Consider the following 20,103-nt stretch of genomic DNA (forward strand, 5'->3'; position numbering starts at 1 on the left):
TAAATATTTAGCTGTTCTCTCATTAAGTGCGTATACATTTAAGAGTGTGATTTCTTCCTGTTGTACACATCCCTTGATGAATAGAAAATAGCCTTAGGAAGGGGGATTTTTATTTTATTTTATTTTTTTTAGACTTACAAATTTTTGTGTTTGGGTTTCAATTATACAATGATCAAATGCCCATCCCTCCACCAGTGCCCATTTCCCACCACCACGGATCCCAGTATCCCTCCCACCCCCCATCCCCCCCATCCCACCCTGCCTCTGTGGCAGGGCATTCCCTTTTGTTCTCTTTCTCCTTTTGGGTGTTGTGGTTTGCAAAAGAGGCAATGAGTGGCAATCATGTTTGGTCTATAGTCTACTTTCAGCATGCTTCTCTCATCCTAAGAGGACCCTCCCAACAGGAAGGGGGATTTTTAAAAAGAAAGAATGTACAAAGAAAATTTGTACGTTCTTCAAAAAACTAGAAATTGAGCTCCCATTTGTCCCAGCAATACCACTTCTGGGAATATACCCTGGGCCCTCAAAAACACCCTGCAGAAACACTATATATACATGCACAATAGCCAAAATCTGGAAACAACCTGAGTGCCTGAGAACAGATGAATGGATAAAGAAAACTATGGCATATCTATGTAGCTATTAGGAAAAATGAAGTCATAACATTTGCCTATAAGTGGATAGACATGGAGAGTATCATGCTGAGTAAAATGAGTCAGAAGGAGAGAGATATAGAATGACTGAATTTATTTGTGGTATATAAAATACACACACATATATAGCGGGTAGGGCGTTCGCCTTACAAGCGGCCAACGTGGCCGACCCGAGTTCGATTCCTCCGCCCCTCTCGGAGAGCCCGGCAAGCTACCGAGAGTATTTGATATGCCAGACACAGTAACAACAAAGTCTCCAATGGAGACGTTACTGGGCCCGCTCGAGCAAATCGACATATATTATATAATATATTATATATAGTAGTAGAATATATATATATATATATATATATATATATATATATATATATATATTAGAAGACAAATATTCACGGTCAGGGAAAATAGGGCCTAGGAGAACTGGTCACTGGTTTGAATCAACCACAAGTATGTGTGAGTGGTAGAGGGTAGGTAAAATAGAGAAGGGACCAGTATGACAATAGAAGCTGGAAATGACTACATTAGACAAGAACTGAGTGATACAAGTAGGTAAAAAGATATTCCTGACAACCTTTTAGTATCTGTATTGAAACCATGAGGAGGAGGAGGAGGAGGAGGAGGAGGAGGGAGAAGAAGGAGAAGAAGGAGAAGGAGAAGGAGAAGGAGAAGAAGAAGAAGAAGAAAAGAGAGAGAGAAAGCTCCTGCCAAAGAGGCAGGCTGGGGGGTGGTTCACTACAAAAATTTTAAAAAAAAAGAAAGGAAAGACTAAATTTTCTCCATTGTGTCCTTGATTAAAAGTCAGTGGACTGTGTATTTTCTGGCTAATCATTCTGCTCTGTTGGTATTTCTTTTTTGGACAGTATCACAATATCTTGATTACTATAAAAAGGCCTATAGCTTTTATTTTTTTCTTTTTGTGCCATACTTGGCAATGTTCAGGGATTACTCCTGGCTCTGCTCTCAGGAATTATTCCTGGAGGTGCTCAAGGGATCAGATGGGATGCCGAGGATTGAATCTGGGTGGGCAGTGTGCAAGGGACGTGCTTTACCTGCTGTGATATCACTTTAGCCCCTATTACAGCTTCATAGTATGTCTTGAGACATGGAGTTTGTTCAACTTGTTTCTTTTCCTTCAACATTGTGTTGACTATTTTGTGACATTTTAGCTCTTCACAGGAAGTTTAAAAGTTAAGTTTGTCAGGGCTGATGAGATAATAGAGTGGAAGGCTCTTACTATGATTGGCAATCATATTCATATGATTGGCGCTGCCAAACTTTCCCCAAATACAGAGCTGAGAGTAAACCCTGAGCACTGCTGGGTATGTCCCTGCAAACAAAGAAACAAAAAAATGACTGAATATCCCCTCTCTCCCTCATTCCAAATGAAAGGCATGGAAGACCCTATGTGGTGCTGGGGCAGGAGTTCGGATTGGCAGCATGCAAGGAAAGCACATTACCTGCTGTCCAATCTCTCTGGCCCTTCAGGATTTTTTTGGTATTCATTTTTGATATTTTTGGTATTCATTTTTTTTGACCTTTAGTGATTCTTTATAGGGGGTGCTTGAGTATTTCCGGAAACCTTGCAGAGTTCTTCCCACAACTGCAGGTTTTCACAGCTAACGCAGTAACAGTCTGTCTTTCCAGTACAGCATTGTGAAGTTTCATGCTTTTATCAGAAGCCATCAAGTCAGAGACCACAAGTCACTGGGGTGGACTCACTTCCTGTTGATCATGTCATTTGTACTTTGATGGCAGTCCAAGTGGTTGGAAAGATGAAAAGACAGTGGCTAATGGTTTAGACTTAGTGGGGTCTTTTGATGAGAATTAAAGCTGAGTACAAAATATAACCCTGACTCAGATAATCATGGGCAAAACTAGCAACAAAGTAACTCTGTAGTCTGATATAGAAGCTATGACAGATTCAGGGCATAGTTTATGTTTACCAGACAACTGGTGAAGTGATGTACATATAGATATGCAAAAATTACATAGATTTGAAAATCTCACACAACAGAATAAATATTCAAAGCTTGAGGTTATAGTTCTGTAAACTTTCCACAAAATTAGTCATCAACATTTTGGCCTGACATTCATATACTTCTTATTAGAAAATGCAGTTAGCTTTGTAAAATGTTTTTTGTTAAAATTAATACTTAAGTCTTATTTTTTCCTTTGACTCCCTTTGAAACTTATAGCTTAGTTTTATAGTGATGACTACTTCATTTTTTACTCTCTTATCCCTTATTATACGTGATACATATCATGTTTTTAGGATCATAGAGATTTATAAAATTGTTTCTTATAGATTGCAAAGATGGAGCCAGTAATGAGTCCTTCAGTCTTAAATGTTTCAGTGATGTAAATCGTTCCATACTACAAACAGAGGTGAAGATTCATCTCAGTGGTCTCTGAAAGGACTACTGTAAGTTATAACTTAGATCATAAATTTAAATGTGAAATGAAACAATCAGATATATTTGTACTCTCATAAAATTAAGATCGAATCCTGTCTGAACAAAATAGGACTTTTGCCTTAAGTTAAATTCTGCCTGCCTGCCTGCCTCCCTCCCTCCCTCCCTCCCTCCCTCCCTCCCTCCCTCCCTCTTTCCCTTCCTTTCTTTCTTTCCTTCTTTCTTTGAGCCTCCTGGCTCTGCACTTGTATTTTGTTTTAAAAGGAAAAATTTTATTTTATTTTATTATTTAAAAAAATTTTTACTAGTGAAACACTATGAGGTACAGTTGTAGACTTACAATTTTTTGTGCTTGGGTTTCAATTATACAATGATCAAGTACCCATCTCTCCACCAGTGCCCATTTTCCACCATCACGGGTCCCAATATCCCTCCCACCCCCTCATCCCCCCCATCCTACCCTGCCTCTGTGGCAGGGCATTCCCTTTTGTTCTCTCTCTCCTTTTGGGTGTTGTGGTTTGTAAAAGAGGCATTGAGTGGCAATCATGTTTGGTCTATAGTCTACTTCCAGAATGCTTCTCCCACCCTGGGAGGATCCTCCCAACACCCTTTATTTGGTGCTCCCTTCTCTATCTGAGCTGCCTTTTCCCCTAGCCTGTGTGGCTGGCCTTAAAAGGAGAAATTTTAAAATTTTTTTATGTTTACCAAAATATTATATTTACTAATTCTAATGGTATCATTCTTTCCTGAGATTAAGGTTTCTCTCTCATATAACTTCCCTGTACCTTTAGCATTCTTGCTACTTGGGTTTGTTGAAAAGTACTTTCTTATTTTATTATTCCTTGTTTCATGATATTTTTGTTGGATTTAGAATTCTGAGTTATCAGACATTTTTCTTCAGCTTTCTTTTTTGAGCCATATCTGGTTATGCTCAGGGGTTACTCCTGGCTCTGCACTCAGAAATTACACCTGGTGATGTTCAAGGGACCATCTGGTATGCTGAGCATCAAAAAAGGGATTGGTTGTGTGCAAGGCAAGGGTCTACTAGCTATAGTATCGCTCTGGCCCCATTCCTTTGGATTTGTTTTAAATCTTAAGATATAGATCAGTTCTTATAGGAATCAGTGGATTAAAAGAACCAAATCTGACTGAAAAATTGAACTTTGGAACTCAACCAAGGTAGATAGGTCAAACTGTTTTATTAGATTGAGGATCACCTTAATTTGTAGTGCTTTTTAATGTTATTTTATTTTATTTTTTGAGGAAGTATTAGTTTTTTAATTTATACTGTGATTGTATAACTAGAACTGAACATTTGTTTCCTGACTATGTCAATTTATTATTTTTTTTCTTTGTAGTGCTTTTAAAAATTGCCTATTTGAAAGTATTTTATTTGGCTTACTATCACCCTAATTTGAAGTGCTTTTTAAAAATAGATCTGAATATCATAGACTGGAACCTTAAAAATCTTGTTGTGATAGTCCTTGGATCTTTTCTTTACATCTGGAACGGGGAAAACCAGAATGGGATTAAAAATACAGATTTCAGTTTCAAATGTAACTATGTATCTTCTGGTCCTGGATCAAAGAGGTACTTGCCTGGCAGTTGGTACCAGCGAAGGAGAAGAGCAGGTATGGGGGAATTTTCTCCCTCTCAACTGTGCTCTGTTAACTGTTAACTGAGGTGAGCCTACAATAACTCTCTAATATAAAATAAGAGAAAATAGATGTAGTACTTGAGGCTGTGGGCAGGGAGAAGAGGTATTATTCTGTTTTTTTTTTCTTCATGACATTAAGCTTTAAGGATCCTTTGTTTAGTTCTACACAGTATTTTTGGGGTATATATTTCCTTTAAAAATTTTATTGAAAAGAATTTTTTTAATTCTTCTGAGCAGTGCTCAGAGGTCCCAGAGGTCTCAGTACTCCCTGCAGTACTCAGTCAGCTGGGCCAGATGGTTCCACACTCCAACCCAGTGATGTGGTGCCACTTGGACCTAGCAGTGCTTAGGGTCCCCCTGGGTGACCTCGTGTGCTCAGGATGGCCATTCAGTGCCACCAGGCATGCATTGAACTCAGGGCCTTGTGCATGCAAAGTATGAGCCTTGACCCTTGAGCTATCTCCTGGCCTGCATATTTTCTTTCTCTCTTTTGAAAAAAGAGTCTTTTCCCTCAAGCAAAAGTGGCTCTGTGGAATCCATAGTTACAGGACTTGGAGAGAAGATGACCTTTTTGTTCTCCTTTCTTGCCTCCATACTCCTGAGCTCAAGCCATAATGAGTAGAGTTACTTAAAATGAGTGACATTGTATTTGTGTGTGTGTGTGTGTGTGTTAGAGAGAGAGAGAGATAAGAGAGATAATAGGTCAATGAAAGGCAACTTACACGTTTTCATCCAATTCTCATATATCGTATATTACTGCTTATTTTCAATAGTGGAAACAATATTGCCTATGTGTTTGATGGTTTTGGAGGGCCATAGGTGGCTATAACTTCTTTATTATCTTTGTGGTGGTATTGGGTGTCTTGAAGGTTGTAACATGATTTACTTTCATACCAAGGTACTTATTCATCAATAGAGTATCATTTGTAGCTGGAAGACATCTCTGGAGGTAAACAGAACATTTGTTGACAACCATTCAGGTCGAAAATGTTTACAGAATTAGAAGTGTGACATGGTTCTTAGCGCTTGGTTGCACATTAAATCCACCAAGGAACTTTACAATGAAGGAATCTTATATCTCCAGGCTCTGCCTCATCGTTCAGTCAGGACCACTGGCTTTCACAGCTTGCTCCCTCATTGATTCTGCTCTGCAACACATAGGAAAGGACCTGTTAGTGTGTCAACAGTAATTGGTAATTAAAGTCTCTGAGAAAAACCTTAGGCTGTGAAGTATCCATGTGACATAAAGCTCCTTGTTCATTGTTCCAGCTATGGAATGTGGTAACTGAAAGATGGCTGAGAAACATGCAGGGTCATTTGACAGTAGTCCGTGCTCTGAACTGGAATCACTGTATCCTCAGCAGGTAAGAAACATCTTACTGGGGCTGCTATATTTGTGCCACCAGTTGATTATGGGTGCTGAGAGAACAGAAGTTTTAAAACCAAACCCATTTGCGCTAGTATCTCTTAGGATCCGACCCTCGCAGCTATTCAGATCTTCTGTGCATGTAAGTGATAACCTGCATACCATGGGACTTATATACCTACAGCAGGTGTTAGGAGTGTCATATAAGATGAAGTATTTGATTTATTTTTCAGATAAATTATAAATATCCAGGTAGGCAAAAAAAATTCTCTGTATAAGGTACACATTTATGTGCAAATATTTACACGTACAAATGCCCCAAGCTATCTAGCTGAAGTCAAGGATTTATTGCCTCTAGCATTCATAATTAATTAGTTAATTAATTAATTGATTTTTGGGCCATACCAGGAAGTGCTCAGGGTTTACTCTGGCTCAAGGATCACACATGGCTGTGCTCTGGGGTTGAACCTGCCACTTGCAAGGCAAGTACACCTCCTGTACGACCTCTGACTCCAGTGTCCATAATTAGGAATATATTAAATTTTCTGGGCACAGCTCCAGTTTACAGGGGTTTGAAGCTGCAGGGAACCTCAAGAGAAGCCAGTGATTTCCAGCCTTGAGCAGGCGTCTATGTCACCTGGGGGCCTCCTTGGAGCTCAGGTCACAGCCCATGCTACAGGAATTTCTGACATAGTTGTTTGAAGGTCCGGTTATGTGATCATTTGCATTTCTAATTTCCCAAATGTTGCTGCTCCTGCCACTTCAGTTTTCTGACTTATTCTAAGTGGTTTTTTAACCAGATGTTAAGTGATTTGTCCCTATGATTCCATAATATGATCTAAAATTGTATTTTGATTTTAATAACAACCGCTTATCTTTATATTGTAGTTTACTTTTTTTTTTTTGCTTTTTGGATCACACCTGGTGATGCACAGGGGTTACTCCTGGCTCTGTACTCAGGAATTACTCCTGGCGGTGTTTAGGGGACCATATCGGATGCTGGGAATCAAACCCGGGTCAGATGCGTGCAAGACAAACGCCCTACCCACTGTGCTATTGCTCCAGCCCCATTGTAGTTTACTTTTTGTTTTTGTGTTTTGGGGCTTCCCAAGTGGTGACCAGGGTACCGGGTGTCACTTCTGTTAATACTTGGCTAACTGGGCTGGTGATTCAATCAAGGGTCTGATGATGTGGCGCTGATTGGGTCCTGTGGTGCCAGGAGCCACCAGGGCTCTCAGGGCTATACCGGGTGATGCTCAGAGACTTCCAGGGCTATAATTGATGATGCTCAGGAGGCCACATGTTGCCAGGAATTGAACCCAGGTTAGTTGAGTGTACGATTGCCCAGTCCTTATACAGTATTTCTTAAAGTAAGTTTTAATTGAATAAATTCCAGAGCTATTTACTGCTTCTTCAAGTAGCTCAGATGTTTCTTTAAGTAGCTCAGAAGAGATTTCAAAACTTTTTTTTCTTTTCTTTTTTGGTGATTCTAAATGTCAAACCTCAGCCTCCCACATGAAGAACACTTAAGTGCCTTACCATTGAATCATATTTCTGTTTCAAGATTACACTACTTTGTGATAATAAGCCAAGTTTAGAGACCAATCAGACAATATGCTCTCAAAGACCTATATATTTATCCGGAGATGTTTCTACAGTTATCTAAATTATTTAGTTTAGATGATTCTATAATATTCATTATGTAAGTTTAGTCTTGTTATTTATGAGGTCTGTGAACATAGACTTTTTGTTTATTTTGGGGGTTTGGGACACACCCGTCGGTACTCAGGGTTTACTTCTGGCTCTGGGCTTAGGGATTATTCCTGGAGGGGCTGGGATAGAATCTGGGTGGGTCAAATGTGTGCAAGGCCTTACCCACATACTATTTCTCTGGTCTGAACATAAACTTTTTGAAAAAAAATTTTATTTTAATGAATCATTGTGAGATAGAGTTACAGACTTCTAAATTTTCATGATTACGATTCTGTCCTACAATGTTCAAGTACCTATTCCTCCACCAGTGCCCATTCTCCACCATCAATGTTCCCAGTATCCCTGTCGCCACCTCCACCCCTTCCCACCCCCTGCCTCTAGAAGTCCAATGTACATTCCACTGAGCCACAGAGCCTGCTGCCGAACATAAACCTTTTTTTTCTTTTTGAGTCACACCAAGCGATGCTCAGGGGTTACTCCTGGCTCTGCACTAAGAAATTACTCCTGGCAGTGCTTGGGGGACCATATGGGACTCAGAGGATGGAACTTGGGTCGGCCTCATTTTCATTTTTTTTCATTTCATCATCCTGTTAATCGTCGATTGCCTCGAGCAGGCCCCAGTAACATCTCTTTCATCCTAGCCCTGAGATTATATTCACGGCTCTTTAGGAGAATGAGACCCATCATTGTTACTGGTATTTGGCATATTTGGTACGCCACGGGGAGTTTGCCAGACTCTGCCCTGTGGGCAGGCTACATTCGATAGCCTGCAAGTTTGTCCAAAGTAGGAATGAGATAATAAGATGTCATAAAAAAAAAGTTTTGATAAGATGTTGCGCGGCCGCAAATGCGGCCGCGCGGTTCCGGGATCTGGATTTTATAGTCTCTGAGTCTTGGCCGCTGATGGGATTACACGGCGCCAGGGGGCCAGGTGGTGGGTGTGACCCCCGCCTACTGGAATTTGGAGGATCTGGGTGGAAGATGCTCGACTCCAATTCGAGTAGGCTTGGAGGTCTTGGCCCCGGAACCCACGTGGCTTTGTCCCTCTGCCAGTACCTTCATGTGTGCGGAGAGTGGTCTCAGCATGGTGGTGGCTGGTCCTGGAGGTCTTCGGCTGCCGGAGCTCTGGTTGGGGCGGGGAGGAAAGCTCGACCCACTCCCCTCCAAGGGGTCCCGGCGAGGGACACCCAGGCGCGGGGGCAAAAGACTGCACTGTTCTCGTCCGGGATCTGGATTTTATAGTCTCTGTGTCTTGGCCGCTGATGGGATTACACGGCGCCAGGGGCCCAGGTGGTGGGTGTGACCCCCGCCTACTGGAATTTGGAGGATCTGGGTGGAAGATGCTCGACTCCAATTCGAGTAGGCTTGGAGGTCTCGGCCCCAGAACCCACGTGGCTTTGTCCCTCTGCCAGTACCTTCATGTGTGCGGAGAGTGGTCTCAGCATGGTGGTGGCTGGTCCTGGAGGTCTTCGGCTGCCGGAGCCCTGGTTGGGGCGGGGAGGAAAGCTCGACCCGCTCCCCTCCAAGGGGTCCCGGCGAGGGACACCCAGGCGCGGGGGCAAAAGACTGCACTGTTCTCGTCCTCGTGCAAGGCCAATGCCCTACCATTTGTACTATCGCTCTGGCCCTAAACATAAACTTTTAAATAACAATAGCAGCTACTTTGGACTACTTTGTGCCAGGTCCTATGCTTTACTCTCTGTGTAGAACCATCTTTTATTTAATTTAATTTATTTGTTTATTTAAGCTCCCTGTGGCATATCCTATATGCCAAAAATAATAACAACAAATCTCACAATAGAGATGTTACTGGTGCCCGCTTGAGCAAATCGATGAACAGTGGGAGGACAGTGCTACAGTGCTATTTATTTATTTATTTAATTAGTGAATCACCATGAGCTACTGTTACATACTTACAAACGTTTGTGTTTGCGGTTCAGTCATACAATGATTGGTTACCCATCCCTCCACCAGTGCCCATTCTCCACCACCAATGATCTCAGTATCCCTCCCATCCCCAAACCCCTTCCCCTCCCCACCCTGCCTCTGTGGCAGGGCATTTGCTCTTGCTGTCTCTCCTTTTGGGTAATTCTGGTTTGCAATAGAGATGTTGAGTGGCCATCGTGTTCGGTCTATAGTCTGTTTATTTTCGGCAGCTCCCAACCCGAGTGGGTTCTCCCAGCACCCTTTACTTGGTGTTCTCTTCTCTGTCTGACTTGCCTTTTCCTCCAGCATGTGAGGTCGGCTTCCAAGCTGTAAGGGAAAACCTCTTGGTCCTTATCTCTACTATTCTTGGGTGTCAGTCTCCTATTCTGTTACTTCATATTCCACAGATGAGTGCAATCTTTCTATGTCTGTCCCTCTCTGACTCATTTCACTTAACATGATACTCTCCATGTTGATCCACTTATATGCAAATTTCATGACTTTATCTTTTCTAAAAGCTACATAGTATTCCATTGTGTAGATGTGCCAGAGTTTCTTTAACCAGTCATCTGTTCTTGGGCACTCAGGTTTTTTCCAGATTTTGGCTATTGTAAACAGTGCAGCAATGAACATACAAGTGCAGATGTCATTTCTACTATACTTTTTGCCTCTCCGGGGTATGTTCCCGGAAGTGGTATTGCTGGGTCAAATGGGAGCTCAAAGCATTATACAGATTCAATGCAATCCCTATAAGGATACCCATGACATTCTGCAAGAAAGTGGACTAAACACTCCTGAAATTCATAGGTAAATGACGAACTCCCATGAATAGCTAAAGCAGTTCTGGGGAAAAAGAAGATGGGAGGCATCATCTTCCCAAACCTCAAACTCTACTACAAAGCAGTAATAATTAGAACCATATTTTAACCCCTAAAATAACACTAGATTCTTATTCCTTACCCTTTAAAAAAACTGAGTAGACCAAGATGTTAGTCTGAGATCACATGGTTAATACATTAAATTGAGTCCAACCTTAAAAATAGCTTGTTGCCTTCAGAGTTTTTACTGTGTTTTGATTTCTGGGCCATGTTTCACTACTCAGAGGCTACCCTAGCTCTGTGCTCAGGAATCGCTCCTGGTATACTTGAAGGACCATGCAGTGCCAGGGAATGAACATGGGTCTCTTACATGCAAACATGTGCTTAGACTGTTGAGCTGTTTGGCCCAGAGAACATACTATCACTGTTCATTAAAGTAGTATTTAATGCTGTGCCTGATATTTTATAAAATTGGTACTGAAGATTGAGACATTTCAGTAATAGTTTTAAGTGATTATTTACTTGCTCCTTTGGGAAAAATTAAGGCAGAAAGTTGACTGTCTTTTATATAACTATAGGATATTTATTGTTGTTTGATTAAATCACTAGAGTAACTAGAGACATTATCCACTGATTTTAAACATATTGCAATTTGATGTGTTTAGTACAGTGGGTAGAGCTTTTGCCTTGCATGCAGCTGACCCGGGTTTGATTTCTTCGTCCCTCTTGGGGAACCCAGCAAGCTACGGAGAGTATCCCGCCCTCACGGCAGAACCTGACAAACTCCCCGTGGCATATTTGATATGCCAAAAACAGTAACAACAAATCTCACAATGGAGACGTTACTGGTGCCCACTCGAGAAAATTGATAAACAACGAGAGGACAGTGCTACAATACAATATTAAATATTAGCTTTAGCAAAACTAATAGTGTATCTAAAATTAATAGTAAAATAATAAAATTTCAATGACTAGTATTTTTATATAAGCTTATGTATACTATAACAATTTCATTGAGATTATATGAGATATTATAAATTCCAGAAAAGTAATTATTTCTTAGGTCCAGTACATATGATACAATCTGGGACAATCATTTTTTCTATACCTGCCTGTATCATATTAAATCCATTAGAGGTAGCTATAAAACCCAGCTCCCGGAATAGAACAGCACAGAGTCTCCTGCCCCCATGCCTGGCTGTCCTCACTGGGGCCTCTTGAAGGGAGGCAGGTTGAGTTTCCCTCCCCGCCCCAAGCAGAGCCCCGGCAACCAAAGACCTCCGGAACCAGCCACAGCCATGCTGAGACCACTCTCCACACGTTTGGACAAGCCTCACACATGAAGGAACCAGCAGAGGAACCCAGGCATGCAGGACCTAGGGCTGAGATCTCCAAGCCTGCTCGGATTGGGACTGGGCCTCTTCCACCCAGATCTCCCATCTTCCAGTAGGTAGGCCCACCAACTGCCCCCAGTGCCATGTAATCCCATCAGTGGCCAAGACACAGAGACTATAAAACCCAGCTCCCGGAAGCGCGAATGCGGCTGAGTGAAATGCGGCTGAGTGAAATCTTATCATCTAATTCTTACTCTGGAGAACCTGGCAGGCTACCTAAAGTATTCTGCCCGCACGACAGAGTCTGGAAAACTCCACGTGGCGTATTCAATATGCCAAAAACCAGTAACAATGATGGGTCTCATTCCCCTGACCCTGAAAGAACCTCGAATGTGGCACTTTCTAAAATATCAGGGCTAGGACAAAGGAGACGTTATTGGTGCCTGCTCGAGGAAATTGATGAACAACAGGATGACAGTGGTACAGTGATACAGAGGTAGCTATCAAACTTTGCCTTTTTAATATCCTCATTTGAAACTGTCCAACAAATTTCTCTCACTGGTTTTCACCTTAATCAATTCTCATTAATCTAAGTAATATCTGCCTATGTTTTGAATCTGTCTTAAGGGCTTTTGGTAGTTTGAAACGTACTTTTCTCCATGTTTTCAAACACTTTCAAACATTTGAAAGCCACAGGACTCAAGTTTTTTGTACTAATCCTGCTGTCCCTTTCTCTTCATGCAGTGGGTTGAGCGAGACTAGCCATGTGCATCATCACTATGTTCGGGTAGCTTGTCATGATGTTGGAACTCTTCACCACAAGCAAGCTGTGTGTGCTCTAGAGTGGTCCCCAGGTAGCAGGATGCTTTCCACTGGCTGTTGTGATGGGTTGCTGACTCTATGGCCCCATGATTCATGACCAACGTGCAGAGTCAGCCACTAAAATTTATAATCCAGTCCACAGCAGTTAAGGTAAGAAATGGAATTTGGTAAGGTAAGAAATGGAGTTCCTTTTTTTTTTAATGTTTTTTTTATATTTTTTTACTTTTGGATTTTTTATTAGTGAAACACCATGAGGTACAGTTATAGACTTACAAACTTTGTGCTTGGGTTTCAGTTAAACAATGATCAAGTACCCATTCCTCCACCAGTGCCCATCATTCACCGTTCCTTTCTTTAAAATTTATTTTTGTTTTTCTTTTTAATGTAGGAGTATTGCTATTTATTCAGCCATTGATTAGGCTGATTGAATTGGGCGTGAACTCCACCTTACTTTTTTTTTCCTTTTTATAAATTTATTTATTGAATCACCGTGAGAGCATTTACAAAGCTTTCATTCAGGTTTAAGTCTCGGTCAAACAAAGATGAAACACTTGTCCCTTCACCCGTGCCCATTTTCCACTGCCAAAAACCCTAGTATACCCCTATCCCACACCCTTCCCCTATCTGTGGGGCAGATGATTTCCACATTACTCTTTCTCTACTTTGATTACATTCAATATTTAGACACCAGACCCACCATTATTATTTGAGATTTTATCCCAACATTTAGATCTGCCAAAAAGGCAACCATAGACAATTTGTTTTCTATTGGTGATTATGGATAACATATGATGTCATGTGGCCCCAGTAGTGGCTATGCAATTTTGGGATTCTGAAATTTTAACAATTAAATCTGGAGGGATTTCTGCCAAAACCTGCTGGGTTCCTGAAATTGTTCCTGAGTTTCTGGGATCATGGCCATTAAGCAGCTTGATCAGAAGCCAGAAAGGCCATTTGTGGGCAGCGACCCAGGGTCCTATTGGAGCAAGGAGGAAAGAGCCATTTCACACCCATCCTGTGAGACCCTGCATGACTTGTCACTGCAGGCCCAAACCTGACTGTCCAACGGCTTCTGGAGGATGGTGGCCACCGAGCCACCAGGGGGAACAGGCCAAGGCACGAAACCTAGTTGCACCTGGGGTTGCCTGGCACTGGTAACCTACTGCAGGGACTGGACGCATTTCTGTCAAAAGTCGCTGGATTCCAAGATTTGTTTCTGACTCTCTTGGGTCATGGCCGTTAAGCAGCTTGATCAGGAGCCAGAGAGGCCATTTGTGGGCGGTAACTCAGGGTCTCATTGTGGTGGGGAGGAAAGGGCCGTTCCACCCCCATTCCATGAGGCCTTGCATGTCTTGTCACTGCAGGCCCAAACCTGACTGTCCAATGGCCTCTGGAGGATTGTGGCCACCAAGCTGCCAAGAGGCAGCAGGCAGAGGGACAGCACCCATTCTCTCCTGGGGTGGCCTGGCGCCAGTAACCTACTGTGGGGCCCAGACCCATTTCTGCCAAAAGCCGTTGGGTTCCAAGGTTTGTTTCTGAGTCTCTGGAATCATGTCCATTAGGCAGTTTGATCAGGAACCAGAGAGGCCTTGCTTCCAATTATATAGCTGAGCCGGATATGGTTTGTGGGTGTGTCTCCCACATACCTTATTTTTGGCCATTTACTGTCTTGGTAACTTGGCCCCAAATTGTTGGGGTCTGGCCAAAGGCACAGCAGCAATTTTGGGGTATCTGGAATCTGAAGGCACCATCAGGCTGCTGATGCACTCGCCTCACAGGTACAGATTGACCTGCTAGTGGCACCATACCCAATGTAAGAGTTTCTTTAACTTGAAGAGCAATGACTAACTCTTCTTCACACATGCAAACTAAGTCACTTGATAATTTTCTTAGACTTTCTTTACCCAGAAATTGTTTTGGATTTTGTCATCACTCTTCTGAAAGACAACCCATTTCCATAGGCCAGAGTTTTTGGTAGTAGGTAACTGGAACCAAACTTAAGTTTAAACTTGAGCCAAAAAGTAAATATATTTTCTCAAGCCACTAATGAGAATTTTTGGGTAAAATCAGCTGTTTAGATTATTATCTTGAATAACATATTTAATATCATTAGATCCCTGCATTTGTTGTTTTCTCCTCTTTGTTAATATAGTAGACTATAACTTTAGCCTTAGTTTTCTCATCCAAAAAATAAATCATGCCTAAAAAGTTAAAGAAAACACACACACACACACACACACACACACACACACCAGTACAGAGTTGGTAGGAGTGTTGAGACAAACTTCTTGGAAATGGATATAATAATACATTTTAAGACCCTTTGCAACATTAGTATCACTTGACCTAGCATTTTGTCAGATGTTGATATAATGTCAGGTGCATGGATGATCATCCCAACATGACTTGTAACAGTGGAAATTTTATATAACCTAATTGCTCAGTATTAGGGAAAGAATCTCTTTCTCTCTCCCTCTCTCAATCCCTCTCTTTCTCTGGCCTCTGGCTCTGCCTTTGCCTTTTTCTCCTTAGTTTCATCATTGTCCACATTATGGGCAAAATTTAGATTCTCCTGGATGAGATTCTGAAATGATTCAGATTGGAACTGTATTCCAAACCATCTTTCCTTGAAACTGGTAGTGTCTGCTCTGATGTTGGTCACTTTACTATCTCTCAGCTGAGAACTATTGCCAGAGACATGGGCATTGAGTGCTGACCTTGGGTCCAGAGTGTACCCCTCTGAAGGAGAACCACTGTCAAGAGCAGGAGGAAGGGTGCTTCTGCTTTGTCACTTTTGCTGTACTCTGCAGGTTTACTTTTTTAAAATATCCCAACCCCAAATGTGGATGGAAGGGTGAATGGTGGTCAGAACATAGATTGGGTTTAAAGCACACTCAGGCGGCAAGTACTATGGCCGAGGTGACTGCCTGGCATGCAGCTGAACCAGGTTTGATCCTGAAAATGCCATATGGTCCCTTGAATCCATCAGAAGTGATTCCTGTATGCAGAACCAGGAGTAAGCCTTGAGCACAGCTGGTTGTGGCCCCAAATTAACCACCCCCCACCCAAAAGTACATTAACAATGAATCATAACTTGCCATAACTTTGCATTTTTTGGTTGTTTTAACAGATATGTTCCCTAATCTGGCTGCCCAAGACAAAGGGGATTGCAACTGCAATGGGACAGGGGACTCCTAAGAATGATGTCACCATGTGGATTTGTCCTTCTCTGGTCAAGTCCAGTGGATTTTTGGGTAAGTAAATATCATGTAAATGTCAGGGGTAAGTGTGTATCATGTACCTATAGCAAGTTAGCAGTCACTGGCAGGAAAAATCCCAAATGAAAGATTTTCTCTTTTCGATTATTTGAAATTAATTACAAGAAAAAACCTATACCAGGCTTCAAGGAGTGTGTAGAGGAACGTGAACTTGACTCACATTGTCACAATTTCTCCTTAAGGATGATGTGATGATCACGGGTAATCATTCAACTGGATATTTGGACTTCAGAATTAGCATCAGAACTCACCTTATTTGAACAACAGCCATTTTGGAATATGTGGGAGGCAATGGAAGGCAATGTGGTGGGGCCATGGAAGACTGGGAGGCTCTGGGAGCTCTTTTTTTTTTTTGTCACACCTGGCGATGCACAGGGGTTACACCTGGCTCTGCACTCAGGAATTTTTCTGAAAGTGCTTGGGGGACCATATGTGATGCTGGCAATTGAACCCAGGTTGGCCAAGTGCAAGGCAAATGCCCTACCCACTGTGCTGTTGCTCCAGTCCCTCTGGGAGCTCTTTTAAGGCACATGACTGCCCCTTTCCTGTGCAGTCCATGATTATTTCTTGAGAGCAAGACTCTGATGGGTGACAAGACCCAGGTTTTGTCTTCAAGGGTTTCATATCTTTTTTGGGGCAATCTGGAATGCTAAGAGAGACTCAAGGATTAATAAGATGCCTCCTACCCTGTTCTGGTGATGGTCAGTGAAGGAACAGAGTCCTGATATCTAATCTCTTACAGGACTGATTACATATTCCATCTTCTCTCCATTGAACCTTGTCTCCAGATCAATCCTTGGAATTTATTTAATGCACCAACACTACCAGTAGTGACTTTATGGGGTGCTAGGGATATAAAGGTGAACAAGATAGATAATATCTCTACCTAAAGGAATCCACACTTTAATGAGAGAAGACAGACAAAAACCAAATACATATGATATTACTTAGTAATAATAGTTTGCAGTATTACCCTTAACTAAATATTTGTAACAAAAAGGCTTTCTGCTTCTGTTGGAAATATGCTGGTCAGAGAGACTTGGTCTTTGGTTTGATGACTTTTATATTCTTTTACTAATTATACTGTTTGATTTAGTAATAGAAATACAGGCAGCCCTTGAGAGAGTTACATTAGTAGTCAGACATGAATGTAGGGGGAACATGGGCTTAATATTTGCATACATTAAAATCATAAAACATAATTCACCAGGGCTTTTTAGATCTTCTAAGATTAGAGAAACAGTTTAATTTATTACTTAAAAACTTTACTTAATTTTATGAAAGTTATTTTTTATATCACATTGGTTCATAATAAAACAAATTTAAACAGCTATATTATATATATACATATACATAGACTTTGGGTTTTGAACCACATCTGGCTCTATACTCAGGGGTTACTCCTCACAGTGCTTGGGGGATTGTGTTGCTGGGGATTGAACTGGGACTAGCTTCATATAGAGCAAATGTCGTAATCCCTATACTATCTATAGGAAGACATTTTATTTATTTATTTTTGTTTTTAAATTTTTTAAATTGAATCACTGTGAGATACAGTTACAAAGCTTTCATGATTGAGTTTTAGTCATGCAATGATCGAACACCCATCTCTCCACCAGTGCACGTTTTCTACCACCAATGTTCCCAGTATCCCTCCTGTTACCCCCACTCCATCCCACTCCCTGCCTCTGTGGCAGGCACCTTCCTTCTTTGTATCTCTCTCCTTTTGGGCATCATAATTTGCAATACAGATACTGAGAGGCCATCATGTTTGGTCTTTTGTCTACTTTTAGCACACATCTCCCATCCCAAGCGATTAGGGAAATATTTTAAATCAAATCTTAGAACCTAGATTTTCATAAAATTGCAGTTCAACAGCAAGTTACTTTCTTTAGTAAGGTGGGGACATCTAAACTCAAATAAATTTCTTGGCATTTGAAATAAACAGCAAATGGTTAGAGAAACTAGATTCTTTAATTTCAACACCTTGTGATTTTTGAAATTGAAAATATAGAAGTACACAAAGTATATTTATTTAACCTTTTATCCTCTTAAAATGTACGTGAATGGAAAAGATGCAGTTATGTCTGAGCTTATAGGGACAAATTTGCATCTCTAACCAGTCACTTATATAGAACAAGTTTCTCAAGAGTATTTAGCAGGATGGTTGTTGTACAAGTAAAAGTTATATGGTCAGATAAGTTTGGAAATTCTGAGTTAAAAAGAACAGATTTTCGTTCCTAAAGATGTCTCAAAGCCTTTGTTTTCTTATGTATATTGTGAATCTCTAAGAGGAGGTAATGGTTTTTAGTGTTCAGCAAATGCATTTGTGAACTCTTCTGTGTGGAGCACCTTCAGGAACTTGTTCCACAAATACACTTCGGAGAGCGCTACTCTATGTCAGGAGATGGCTAAGGTACAGAATGTCCACGTATTCTCATGCGAGTCAGGTTTCCATTTTGGGGCAAGGATCACTGTCTACATTATCCTGGTTGTTTCACATCTGACTCTGATTATTTCAAATTATGGTTGTGATCAATTTGTTCATTGATGTAATGAGCCAATATCAGCATTAACAATTAAATAAGATGGGTTAAATGGGAAAGTTTTGAGATTTTCATTATTGTTATCAAGTACATTTGTGTCCCTCTTTTAGGGTTGCTGCACAAAATATCAATTTTGACTGTGGGGTGTGGTAACAAAAACGTTTGAGAAAAGTTATTCTAGATAACAACCATACCTTTACTAAGTCTCTTAACCACAGTCATCATTCTTTGGGAAGAAAATATATCATGACAACTTTCTTGAACTTAGGAATGTAACCTTATTTGGAAAAGGGGGCTTTGTCACTGTAAATCAGAATCTTGAGATGAGGGAATCCGGGACTGTCCAGGTGGTACCCAGGCCCACTTATAAAGTGACAAGTGCATAAGAGACATCAGAAGAGGGCTGGAGAGATTGGACAGTGGGTAAGGTGCTTGCTTTGCAAGCGGCTGACCCATATTTGATCCCTAGCGTCCTACATGGTCCCTAAGACCCATCAGGACTGATCCTGGGTGTAGAGCCAGGAGTAAACCTGTGCATCGCGGTGTATATCCCCAAACCAAATCAAAACATAACAAAAAAGAGACACCAGCACACAGCAGACATACAGAAGGAGAACACTGTGATTATGGAGGCAGAGTTTGAGTGATATGGCCACAGATCAGAACTGCCGGCAGCTGTCAGGACCCAAAGAATGAAGGACAGAATCTCTCTTGGAGCTTCTAGAGGAAGCCAGCCTGCCCCGTGCTTGCTTTTGGATTTATGATCTCCAGAAATGAGTGGCATACAGTATGTGACTATTTGTTAGGTCATCTTAGGAGCTACCACAAATGGCAAAATTCCTGAAGGGAGATGCTGAAGCAAAGCCTCAGCCACTTTAGCATGTTCCTAAATACCCTATAGTGTCACTTGTGATTAGTGGTTACCCCAGCCAAAGTGTAGCAGCGGTGTTAGCTCTGGCCCAGACGAAGCCCTTTCCCAGAAGCCCTTTCCCTGGATGCAGTTGCTAGCTCCATCTTAGGGTGTTCCAGTTCTTGACTAAATCTCTTCTCCTGGGAGTGATGACTGTATTCCCTTGTCCCACAGGCCACAGAGGCAGAGTCCTACATCTGACTTTGAGTCTGGATCAGACCTAAGTGTTTTCTGCTGCAGCTGACGGGACAGCCTGTGTGTGGAGTTGTTAACTAGTCTCTCAGCACCTTTAAGGACCATTTTCTTATGTAATCTTCCTGCTACCCATTTTTTTTGTAGTGCTAGAGATTGAATCCAGGGCCTCATACATATATAGCATTCACTAAGTATGTACTTGGTTCTAATTTCTTCTTTAATCTTTTTTCCCCAGCTTTTTGGGTCACACGCAGCGATGCTCAGGGGTTAATCCTGGCTTTGCCCTCAGGAATTACTCCTGGTGGTGCGCGGGGGACCATATGGGATGCTGGGGATCAAACCTGGACCAGTCACGTGCAAGGCAAATGCTCTACCTGCTGTACTATCGCTCCAGCCCCTCTTCTTTTTTTTTTCTGAGTGAGAATAATGATATTAGCCTTGTGTTTTCTGTTAGGTTGTTATGAATGTCAGACA

The 20,103-nt window shown here is 41.6% G+C and overlaps 1 protein-coding gene across 1 annotated transcript; it reads left to right on the forward strand.

Moving 5' to 3' along the window:
- Positions 1-1,146: 1,146 nt before the first annotated feature.
- On the forward strand, positions 1,147-19,706 carry CDC20B (cell division cycle 20B). The gene is given in 9 exon segments (XM_056112028.1): positions 1,147-1,198; positions 2,959-3,075; positions 4,501-4,651; positions 4,653-4,695; positions 5,991-6,085; positions 12,623-12,792; positions 12,795-12,850; positions 15,831-15,954; positions 19,609-19,706. Coding segments are annotated over 9 exon segments (906 nt in total).
- Positions 19,707-20,103: the final 397 nt, after the last annotated feature.

Source organism: Sorex fumeus, unplaced genomic scaffold (genome assembly GCF_029834395.1).
Source record: "Sorex fumeus unplaced genomic scaffold, SorFum_2.1 ptg000015l, whole genome shotgun sequence".
NCBI classification, from domain to species: domain Eukaryota; kingdom Metazoa; phylum Chordata; class Mammalia; order Eulipotyphla; family Soricidae; genus Sorex; species Sorex fumeus.